Source organism: Hakea prostrata, chromosome 3, assembly GCF_041222555.1.
Source record: "Hakea prostrata isolate BN-2017 chromosome 3, UWA_Hpros_2, whole genome shotgun sequence".
Lineage (NCBI taxonomy): Eukaryota > Viridiplantae > Streptophyta > Magnoliopsida > Proteales > Proteaceae > Hakea > Hakea prostrata.
The window spans coordinates 4,457,491-4,469,856 of NC_142602.1; the positions used below are offsets into that span (position 1 = coordinate 4,457,491).

The following is a 12,366-nucleotide window of genomic DNA, read 5'->3' on the forward strand; positions in this document are numbered from 1 at the left end:
GTTATCTTCCAAAGCCTATAGAAGAGAAAATGTGAATGGTAATTCAAACGTTCCAGACATTCCATCATAGATGGAGGAGGCCATCCTCTCAGCAATTCAATACTGAGAAACCTGATTAGATATGTTTTTCTCCATTAAAACGACCTCGTGTCTCGTCATCAGCACCTCCAAATAGGTAGAATGGATCCCACCCCCACTCACCCCAAAAAAAAAAAAAAGGAAAAAAAAGTCTTATTTTTTTGAGAAATTTTTATCTTTTGGGTAATTGCGTTCCATCTCTCTCTATATATATGTATATATTTGTAAATCCAGAGAGATGGGTATGGGCGATGGCGGTATGCGTTAAGTAGGATCTGTCATGCGTTTGGATTTCAGGAGTTAGCTGATCAGGGGAGAATTTTTCCATGAGAAGCAATTAGGAAGTGTTCCACAGTGACAGGAGATTAGGAGGGAAAGGGCTTGGGAGGGAGTCATTGACCATAGATTTCAATGACTTCGAAGTTTGAAAACCCCAATATCGCCTCGTTTCTGGGGATTTTATTCATCACATCTGACTCCAAAAAGACGTCATCTTCTCCAGCTTAGGTTTCTGAACCAGAATTAAAAATAAAATTTGGAAAGAAATAAACAATATGGGTTCAGTTTCAGACGCCAAGTAAGACAACGCATTGACGTTTTAATTCTCTTGCGTGGTTTTCGATTTGTCTTCCGTTAGACCCAGTTGTCGATCTTGCTGGGTTTTCTATTTCTCTTAAAACCCAGTTGATGATTTGCATCTCTCTTTGCTCCGTCAGAGTGTTTTAGTGATTTTAATTTTCCTTCTTACTCGAGTTTGTTGGCAAGCTCAAGGTTCATCGTTTTTATTATTTTTCTTGTCAGAATAGGAATAACGAACTGAGATCTCTGGGTAATTATCGTCTGATATATATTTTTTTAAAGACTGAAGATAAAATTCAGATATCTCAGCGGGATCTGAACTTCACAAGAACCTCATTTGGTTTATTATTTGTCAAAACCAAAGGGAAGATCGTGGGTTCTTCGCTTCACAAGAGCTGTAAAATCTCCGGAGATGTCTGGGGCTCAGGATCGATTAGAGATCAAGTTCCGGTTGACGGATGGGTCAGATATTGGACCCAAGAGTTTCCCTGCCGCCACCAGTATCTCCACCCTCAAGGAAAATATCATTGCACAATGGCCAAAAGGTTAGTTTATTGTTTCTTTTGTTCATTTGACCGTATTAATTGCTATGTTTCGTCCTTCTGGAAATGATATCTGCAAGGACCCTCCGCCTATCATTGATTTCTGTTGAGTAATTTTTCTGGGTGTCATTTATTGATTAAATCAGTTCTGTATTTACTTTCTCATGTTTTACGTAAATGAATTCTTATTGCACTCACTCTGGCTGAATGGTTTTGGTTAATTGGAGGAATCTCTTAGAAGGTTAGATTAAGCCTGATTGAGATGTTGGTATGTAATTTAATCCCTGATCCTTGCTCTTTATCATGAAAAGCAGGTTTTTATCGAAAACCTAACTCAGCTTATTGGCTTCCTGTAAAATTTTAACTGATTTCCCTGTTAGAGAGCCTAGTCTACTGAATAGCCTTCCCTACATTTAGCAACAAGACTATCAAACTGAGTTAACCAATACAATGTTCATTTGGGAATTGGTTTTGAATTACCCTTTTGTTTGAGTGTTTTAGGCCCCTCAGACTTGAGCTTTACTATGTTTTTGTTTTCTCTTCAAAGCAAAGTTATTCCAGGAATCAGTACAAAGTAAAAGAATAGCAGCCCACTGAGACAATTAAGGCATTCCTGTCGCTCCAATTATTGTGGTCTTAGATTCCTTCACAAATGTTCTCAACCAGGTGGTCCTACTGATGCTTTCAGGGAATTGGAGTAGATGGGTTCTGACATTCTTGTGCATCGCAATCCATGAATTGGGTGTTCTGTTGACAAAGGGTTCCTGTGCTGTTCTCATTAGGCGAGGTGAGTGAATGATGGGAGCTTGGGTTTTGTATGGAAGTGTTATTACGTTGCTGTGGAGAAATAGTTCAATTTCCAATAGGATGGAAAAGATAATGGAATACATTGATATGTTCATTGATCCCACAGCTTAGATACAACTATACAAGTCAGGAATCTCAGTTCCTGAAACAGAAACCACCAGTTTCCACACTCAGCAACCCCCCCCCCCCCCCAAAAAAAAAAATGAAAATAAAATAAAAAAAAAAGAGAGAAACCACCAGTAGATGAATATTAACTAGTCCTAGCAATTCGAACAATGTTTGATTGGTGCTCCTTTTCAGCCTGCTCCAGTCAAATTTATTAGTAGAGGGTCATGGTCCTGAATGTTTCTTAGAGATTTCTCGAACTAGATTTTAAATTGTAGTTGGAACAGCATCTGGAGTTCAGAGAATCAGAGTCTAAACTCATCAAGGGTAAAATCTGAATGCTTCTGGTGAATATGATCTATGGCTAAAAGCTTTTTAAGTATGAGATAATCATCCATGGTATCCTATTCTTCTGGGCTTAAAGTTTAATCTTCTTGTTAATTAAATAGAATAAGGGCATGCAGTAAGGATTCCTTGTGAAACTAGCATAAGCTGCTATCGTCTTATTCCACACAAGAGTACCAACTTTTATTTGCAAAGCGTTCAATATGCAGGTTTTACCAATGAAAATTCAGAATTCTAGTAAATGAGTTTGGAGCTTCAGGGTGCTGATTTCAATTAAGGGCCCAATGTAACAAATGCATCATCTATATTTTCCATATCCATGTGTGTGTCAACATATCTCCAAGTCATTATCAAATATCCCTACTGCATGCATCTGTGCCACAACGAATCAGTTAGCTTACCAAAGAAATTGCCCCTGAAATTCAAACCAAAGAGGTTGTGCAGCTTGGGTACCATTATCAGTACCAGTACCATATTTGTGGTAATTACTTAAAATTACCCTGCTTTCAGGATTCTTTTCCATCTCGTTTTTCTGCTTCTGGCATTGCATAATAGTACTTTTGATTTACCAATTTATTTTTCTTGTTTTGAACTTTTCGATTTGTTTTCCAAGCGTGTTATGGTTTACTAAGATTTCCAATGGGTATCTGTTTGGTCAGAAAAAGAAAATGGTCCAAAGACATTGAAAGATGTCAAGATAATCAGTGCTGGAAGGATTTTGGAGAACAACAGAACTGTAGGAGAATGCAGAAGCCCCTTATGTGATGTTCCTGGGGGAGTTATAACCATGCATGTTGTTGTTCAACCACCTTCCTCTGAGAAAGGTATAAAATATATTTGAGAAGATCTGATACTTATCTGGAAAAGAACATATTTTACTCCCTCACCCCTTGCTTTGTAGAAATCTATTGATTTCATTGACCCAAACTATTCAAGAACTAGAATGCAAGGATAACTGAGCATATACATCAATCAATGAATATATTCTTTCCCCCTTCTATCTTGGCTGCCTTGTATTTTCACAGAATTTAACATCCCATCATATATAATGCTTCGTTTATGCTTGTATTACTAACCTTGCTTCTTTGTAATTAACAGAAAAAAAATCAGACCAGTTGAAGCAGCACAAGTGTGTTTGTGCTATTCTATGATTTGCATGCTTGAGTGGAAAGGTACACCCCCAGTCCTCTGACCACCTCAACTTCTTTGGATTTCCTGCAACTCGTTAATATTAATAATGTTCTTGTTTCATGCTAGGATGGAGTACTGCAACTATTGTAGGGAATGAAATTGTGGAATTCATAATTGGCGGGCGGTGGGAATGCACATCTCGTCGTGTATCAGATTCTTAGGTCTATGGCTTCTTGATGAAGCTGTTGCTTTTTTGTGCATGTCCAATATTTGTTGATTATTGAACTCCATACAACAACTAATTATGTATTAATATGTTAGGATGTATCATTTTTTTTGTTTAATTTTTAAATTAATTTCTTATAGTTGCAAAACCTGCTCTGAATATAAATATATAGAAGGGGAGAAATGAATAGGGATTTTGCAGACACTGAATTCTTCATTGACAATATTATCTTGAACCAGAGGTGTAGGAAAATGTGAAAGGTTGTAATGCATCACAACACTGTCAAACTTACAATTTGATTTGTTCAATAAGACCTGGTTAACTAAGCAAAGCATGTTTAGTGACAATTTCATTGATGTTGGTGAACCTTGAACTAAAACATGGTGAACAAGTTGGATATAGAAGGAAGGCAAATAACAAGCAGCTTTTACCCCAGAATTCTATCTTGGCTACTCAACCAGCTATAATTCTTTGTGAGTCATGGTTCATGAATGATGAGGAAGGTGCTAAGATGAAGAAGACTTTGGAGAACCAAATAGCAAGCAGCAAAGGTAATCAGCATTTACTCCAGAATTCTATCTTGGCTACTCAACATCTCTAATGCTTTGTGAGTTAGGGTTCATTAATGATGAGGAAGGTGCTAAGATGTAGAAGATTTGAGGAGAACCAAGTTTCTAGCAACTCTATCAACCTTGCGGTTGCTTGTGAAAAGCAAATGGATGATGCATGATTAGGAAAGAAAAATCTAATGGTTCATTCAAGACTGCAGGATCTGGTTCTAGTGATGAAACTCTTTGATTGGGCTCTATCTCTAAGCTATTTCCATCATTTGGTGAATAATTTGGTCATTTTGATCTTTGGATCAGTGAGTATTATCTTATCGGTTTAGAATTTGAAAGATCTTCGGAAAAATAAGGAACCCCGGCCTTGTAACAATACGGATCTGGCTAGATAGAGAAACATCTCCATAATCAGCCTCAGAGAAGATAACAGCATCACCCTCTAGTCCCTCTTTTCTGAATGATGAATGATTAAGGCTTCCATTAATCTTTTTGAGTTCTGCTTCCAGTGCTGAAGAACAATATTCTTCTCCTATACCTCTTTTGGTTTGGTTGGGCTAAATTGATAATGTGTGATGGAAGAAGATGATTTAAAATAAAGGGAGATTCCAGTGTTGACCATGGAAAGTGAGCTGAAAACATGATTAAGTTCTTATGTCTTGCTTTTGACAATCCTTCTTCCTTTCACTGCAATGATAAAAAAGAAAGAGCTTAGTGGATCCCATTGACTTTCCCTTGGATGTGGTGGTGGACATACAATGTGAGATGATCAAGTCACACCACCTTTTTTTGAAACCAAGGAATTCCTTAATGCTTGTCAAGTGATTCTACCCTTGATCAGAACCTTGATGTCCACATTATGGGACATATATCATATATGCCTCCGAACATTTCTTTCTTTTCATATAAATAATAGAAAATTTCAAGAATGGAAGACAACATTATCTTTTAGTTTGTCTGCCTTTAACAAACAATAAAGCTAAAAATACTAATTCAATTGAAAATTTTAAAAGTAAAGAATAAATTTTAGGGGTGTCAATGGTTCGGTATGAGTTTGCGCTGGTTTGGGATTTTTGATTTCAAGACTGAGAACACCAAACCCAACTATGGACTATTAACAAAGTTTTGGTTTCATGTTTGTATGATTTAGTTCAGATTTGGTTCGTAAATTTATCAGGTCAATTTATCAAGTCATAAATGGACTATCCATTTTCTTGTAGATGTGTGACATGTGTTTCAACGTCACATCAAATGGTTAAAATCCATTTATAAGTCACATCAAAGAGTTGATTGATGTGATCTATAAATGGATTTATACTAATTTGATGTGATGTTGGGACACATATCACACATCTACAAGAAAATGGACCTAATATTGGTCTGTTTGGTTTGGGCTAATATTTGATTGAGTTGGATCGGTTTTGAGACTCCTACCAAACCATTTCAAATTGAAAATTATATTTAGGTCTTGGGAGTGTCTTCTTTGAGTGTGGATCATTTCCCCTTATGGGGAGCACTGTGCTCCCTCAACGGCTTTACAACCACAAACTATGTGGGACCCACAAGTAAAAAGTAATAAAATATAAATAAAAATCCATCACCCTAATCCTGTGGCCTCCTTGTAATTTGTGGTCAATAGCCGTCGGGGAGCACTCGTCCTCTTGGGCTTAAGGCCCAACTAAACCGACCTCTTTGAATGTTATAATTGGTTGGGCTTTTCATTGGTTTGGTTCGGTTCGATTAGTGATTTGGTCTATTCTAATCAGGCTAACGGGCCACTACCAAGTTGAATCGAATTAGTCACAATTGGTCCACTATGAGTCTTAATGAACCAATTTAGTTTGGTTTCAATGGATTGATTCCATAATCGACACCCTTAAAGAATATTATTATCTCAAATTTATCCATCTCTAACAATCGCAGTAGTTTGAAAAAGTGGCCTCTTTCGGTCTTTTTGTCTATTACGCAGGGGCAAGTGAATTGATAGGATTTATCATTCGTAACCTGCAAATTTGTTGATGATGGAAATTTGGATGATTTTGGAATCAACGCAATCGTTGATTGATTTAGGGCTATTTGGTAACATTTGAACCATGACTCTGTAAATGTTTTTTCAAGATGAATTTACAGATTTCATTCAAAAAATCCAGGCTAATCAAACATTAATTTTATGAACCATGACTCTATAGATTTAAAATCTATGTTTGAAATCTCTAGACTCAAGTAACTAAATAGGCCGTTAAATCATGTAACTAAGTGCAAAAGAAATATTAGTGTTGAAATTTGGTTTCAAAATCAAAGCAATTGAAATGTCAAGCAAATCAAAATTAGGGTTTTTATACATAGAGGAAGGGGCATACCAATATATATATGCACACACATATATATATACACGCATCATTTATTTTTTTTTCGAGGTTCATCCAAGCCAGCATATGTGCTACTCGATTACATCCTCATAAGGGAGCTTTGTCGTTGGCAAGGTCGAACCTATGACCTTTCCATTTACAAGTCACAAAATTTTCTAAAAATTTAATCACAATTCTTTGATGTGACTTATAAATGGATTTTAACCATTGGATGTAATGTTGGGACACATGTCATAAATCTACAAGAAAATGGATGGCCTGGTTCAATTTGGGGTGGACCACCCATGTAGATCAACCGGTCGTCCGGAAAAATGGGTGGCGTGTGGTCCACCACTATTAAAGGAAAAGTACAATGTTCCAAATAGAATCTAACCATGAGAATTCGGATTAGGAAATGAAATTTATTACACCAATTAGACCGAAAAAACCGGTTCAATTCAGTTGACCACAACATGAGATTTTTCCTCTCCAGTCTTCCCTTTGTCTCGTCCGTGTAGAAAATCTTACTATCTTGAGCTCCTCTGCCTGGAATATGAATAGAAAGAAAGAGAACCCAATTTTAGAATTCGAAAGTTGAAACCAAATCAAGAAAGATTTACTGCATGGCCCTTCGAATCATTTTGTTCTTTATCCAGTTTTATCCAGAAAGAAATTCTTCATTTTCTCTATAAAAACGACCTCTTCACCATCCGGTTCCATTTTTTATGCTTGCTTTGTTTCTCTAATGGCAATGAGGATGAGTTTCAGACAAGTTTTTCTCTTCTGCTTTCAATTATCTTTAATCAGTTTAGCCCACTCATCTCATCATCTCCGCAAGGAGTCACCAGAAAATGATGGCCTTGCTGGATTGCCAATAACACATGACCTTAGTGAAGAAGCTGTTACAGTGACAGTGAAAAGTGTTACCTCCATTGCAGAAACTGATGACAACTTCGTCTGTGCAACTTTGGATTGGTGGCCATCCTTCAAGTGTAACTATGGTCAATGTCCATGGGGAATGGCTGGTATTCTTAATTTGGTATGATTATCTTCTTCCCTCACTTTTTATGATTGGATTTGTTCTTAAAAGAAATACAATCTGAATTGTTTTGGTGATTCATGGGTTATTTTCATCTTTGTAGGATTTGAATAACAAAATTCTCTTTAATGCTATCAAAGGTATGTAATGCGTGATGCATCCCAACTCAATCAATGCTTCTCTAAATTGCAAGAAAACAGAGTAGAATCTTAACTGTGTTTATTAATTTTACTGAAGATGTTTGGTCTGGTAGTTGTGGTCTCTAGATGATCATAATATTAAGATCCAGGGGACTTTTAGTTTATTGATCAGAGGTCATTGACATTAAAATCTCAGCTTTCAATCCTTTGAGGATCCGAATTGGAGGATCGTTGCAAGATCAGATCTTGTACAAGGTGGGAAAAAACATTCAAGATTGTCCCCGCATTACAAGTGACGCAAAAGGAATGTTTGGTTTCTCCAAAGGTTGCCTCACCACAGAAAGATGGGATCAGATCAATAATCTTATGACACAAACAGGGTAAACAATCCAAAAACTATCCATTTTTTGGACTCCGTTGCAGAATCTAACTAGAGAAGTCATAAAGAACATGATTCTTAATTGGTACAGGACCAAAGTAACATTTGGGTTGAATGCACTCTTTGGGAGAAGAAAGCTAACTGGTGATCTCTACGGAGGCGACTGGAGCCCAATGAATGCTCGCGATTTTATTAAGTATACCATCTTCAAGAGATACAATGTTGATTCATGGGAGCTGGGTAATTAGTTGATGAATTTCAATCACTCACGATCTTCATCAAATCACTCTGTTCTACACCTCATAAACAATTTTTTCATTGCTGAACTGTCAGGAAATGAGCTTTCCGCAGCTGGAGTATCCGGAAGGGTAAATGCAGACCAATATGGAAGAGACATGATCACCTTTAGAAAGCTTATCGACGAATTATACAAGAATGCAACTAAAAAACCCAAGATACTAGGACCAGGAGGCTTCTATGATGCAGAATGGTTCAAAACTTTTCTTCAGGTTGCAGGTCCTAATACAATTGATGTTGTAACTCACCATACATACAGTCTTGGTCCAGGTAGCTTTCCTAAATGGATTTTCTTTCATTGTATGGTCATGTACTCATGCCATTTGTATCAATGCTCAACAGAATTGGTTTTAACAGGTAATGATTCAAATTTGATCTACAAAGTCCAAGACCCATATTATCTTGATCAGGTAGTTAAGACATACAAAGACATCAAGAAAACCCTCCAGAGCTTTGGTCCTTGGGCATCTGTTTGGGTGGGGGAGACAGGTGGGGCATTCAACAGTGGGGGTAAAGAAGTCTCACATACCTTTGTTAATGGCTTTTGGTGAGGAATGATATTCTCTTCAGTTGCTCTCAAGGATCAAAGAACCACCTTCTCCTTGGTTAAATCATATCATTATAATGGCATTTGGTTCTGTAACAGGTACTTGGATCAACTTGGTATAACATCGACATTCGAGCACAAGACTTTCTGTAGACAGACCTTGATCGGTGGGAACTACGGTCTCCTTAATACGACATCATTCATCCCCAACCCTGACTATTATGGGTATGTGCTATACATAATCAATCATAAAAAATGGGTTGTTATAGATTTGCCTTGTAAGCTGAAACCAATCTGGATCCATTTTTTCTTGTATGTCCTAGTGCTCTTCTATGGCACCGGTTGATGGGACGGAGTGTTCTCTCAACAACTCATACTGGTTCTCCATACTTACGCGCATACTCCCATTGTTCAAGGACCAAGGTAAACCATCTTTATATTGTTTTCATTTCCCCTCTTTTTCTCAATCTCTCTTTAATGAACTTTCTTTTGTGGCTGTTGCAGGGTATTGCTCTGCTTCTAATCAATATGTCCAATTCCACCTTGTTCAGTATATCGGTGTCTAATGATCTAAACTTGAATCCCCTTGCTGAATCCAAGTTTGTCGAAGGGTCTTACAGGGAAGAGTACCATTTGACCCCCAAAGATGGTAATATCCTGAGTGATGTGGTACTATTAAATGGGTCTCCCTTGGTGCTCACTGAATCCTTAGATATTCCCCCACTAATTCCTGCTAAGGTTGATGCTGCAGCTCCTATCAAGGTTGTTGCTCAGTCAATAGTCTTTGCTACACTGCCGGACTTCCAGGCTCCTGCGTGTGTTCAGAGCTGAGAAATGTGGTGTGCCATTGCAGGTGCACCCATCCAAAATACACCAATACCATTTAGATCTTCTCTTGTTTTTTTCTGGTACAAGTTGAAATACTCTTCTCCGAAGGAGCCATTAAATGTTAATGGGTATCATTCTAAATATCATGGTTAGTTTTCTAGTGAATACATGCTAGAATTTATTTTCCTTCCAATCCTTTTTCAGGTATAAATTATTTCGAAAATAGGAAGATACTAGTGGGGATAAAGAAAAAGAAAGAACATTGTAGGATACCTTTAGAGATTGGTTTCATGGGTGTTGGATGAAAAGCATCGGATGCTGTTAAAACAAGCACCAAGAAATCACAAACAGTAGCAGAAAACAAATCAACACAGAGATATAATGTTTTTCACACACCAATACAATATCCTTTGTCCACTGGTGATGAACTTTCACTATGTAAGAAGAAGATTACAATGGAGATCTCTCAACCAATTGTCAAAACAATGTCACAAAACTCTCATCCAAAACCCTAAAGTAAAAATTCTGAAATTTCACAATGACTCTATAAGAGAACATAAGGTACATTTGAGTCTCCCATTAAAATAGATCAATGCAGGTGAACTTCTAAGTTGGGTACAAAAATTTGAATCATGCATAACAGGAAGAATTGAGTACCATTTTAACTCCAAAGGACGGTTATCTCCAGCGTTGCAACAATGTTCTAAATGTACTCCATTATGAGGGTCTGAATGATACGCCATTGTGACAGGATCAAAAGAAGATGAATTTAGTGGCGTTTAATCATGAACTGTTTGTTCTTTGGTTTTCCTTTGCTCACATTTCATCAAATGATCTTCTCTCGGTGTCCTGTTTCCAAAGTACCCACTCACCCACCCATTGAGATGGCCCAGAGGCCAGAGGCCAGATTTTCTCACATGCAGATGAGAATGGCAGAATTTAAAGGATTCGAGAGGAGTGATCTTCTATGATATGGGTTTAATTTCTTTATTTTCATCTGGAGCTGTGGTCTGGATTCTGGAACTCAGAATTTTGCAACTTGTCTAGGCTGTTTTTGACTAGGAAGAAGACGTAAAAAACTCTTCATCTTGGACAAGATCTGCACCAAATAAAGGACTAAGAGGCAGAGTGTGAGCTGTAGCTATTTTGTTGCGGTTAAAAACTCTTGTGAGCATTGCAAGTAGCTTGCAACATTTGTGACTGATCAATTAAAAGAGGCAGAGGAATTGTTAGTTGATGCAGAGGGTCAGGTACTCAGGTGGGTGAGAACAAATGCTGGCTGGTGCATTGCGTAGCTGGTTCTTCACTAAGTCCAAAGGGGTCGGTGCCGCGAAGACAGTGTTTGGAATCCTCTAGCTGCAGAAAAAGATCATTGTTTTATCAATTATATTTTTTCACCACACATTTAAAACAGAGGCCTACTTCTTGCCGAGTCCGGATCAGCGACCCCGACGCTTCCTGACCACAAATATCAGTGGGGCCCACGGTGAAAAACACTTTTTGGAAAAAAGGAAAAAAAAATTTCACCAGTGGGACCCACTGGTTTTTGTGGTTAGGAAGCCATGGGGGAGCACGCTCTGCTCCCCCGACAGGAAGAAGATCCGGATTCCTTCTTGCCTACCTGAAACATGCACTATATGTGGATTGTTCTCATAAACATGTGGTGGATGGATATGAGAAAAGTATAATCATTTATCCATAAATCCCAAATCCCATCTCAGAGAAAGAGATAAGTTGAAAAGTGGAATTAGGGACGTCGATTCTGATTGAATTACACTGGGATTGGTTTGATGTTTTCATTTTTATAGGAAAAGAGCGAGCGCGGATCCTCTCCTCATCAGAGTGGAGGTATGTGCTCTCTTAACACTTATCCTCCGCACAATATGGATGGAGTCTACATAAGGCTTATTGGGTCCCACTTTAATCCATTTTGTTGGCATTCAAAAATGAGCCTCATCCATATTAGTTGATAAAGTAAGTATTAAGAAAACACGTACTTCTACACTAATAGGTGGAAGACCTGATCACAAAAAACAACCATATACAACACACACTAGAGTTGAGAGTACATAAAGCTTGCTTTTGCTTCAGTGCAACGGCTGCATGTGCAGCCAATGGCTGTATGGGCAGTTGTACTCTCACATTAATCCGAGCCATTTGATTCAATGGCTTAGATGTTGGATGGGTGTACGGATGCCCATCCAGCCATTGGCTCCAAATGCAGCTGCTGCACCCAAGCAAAGTCCCATTAAACTAGGAGCATATTTGCTTGGTGTTAATACTTGGTTAGTATCATTTAACCACCAAAGGTTGGCTCAGTTGGCACTGCAGGCATTTTCTAGTCCTATGTGGGTCCTACCTCTAAACTTTTTTTCTTTGTACAATATTTTTTTCCTTATATGCCCCCGTGCTTTT

The 12,366-nt window shown here is 37.9% G+C and overlaps 2 protein-coding genes across 2 annotated transcripts; both read left to right on the forward strand.

Moving 5' to 3' along the window:
• Positions 1–358: 358 nt before the first annotated feature.
• On the forward strand, positions 359–3,961 carry LOC149020174 (membrane-anchored ubiquitin-fold protein 2-like). Its single transcript, XM_089148269.1, has 4 exons — positions 359–1,202; positions 3,116–3,280; positions 3,555–3,628; positions 3,714–3,961. Exons 1-3 carry the CDS (start codon positions 1,070–1,072, stop codon positions 3,605–3,607), a joined length of 351 nt encoding a protein of 116 aa, XP_089004395.1. The 5' UTR covers positions 359–1,069; the 3' UTR covers positions 3,608–3,628; positions 3,714–3,961.
• A 3,511-nt stretch (positions 3,962–7,472) lies between these two features.
• LOC149020175 (heparanase-like protein 2) lies at positions 7,473–9,954 on the forward strand. Its single transcript, XM_089146924.1, has 9 exons — positions 7,473–7,760; positions 7,864–7,900; positions 8,097–8,280; positions 8,371–8,519; positions 8,613–8,846; positions 8,934–9,123; positions 9,223–9,348; positions 9,447–9,546; positions 9,628–9,954. The coding sequence occupies exons 1-9, from the start codon at positions 7,473–7,475 to the stop codon at positions 9,952–9,954; spliced, it is 1,635 nt and encodes a 544-aa protein (XP_089003050.1).
• The last annotated feature ends 2,412 nt before the right edge of the window (positions 9,955–12,366 follow it).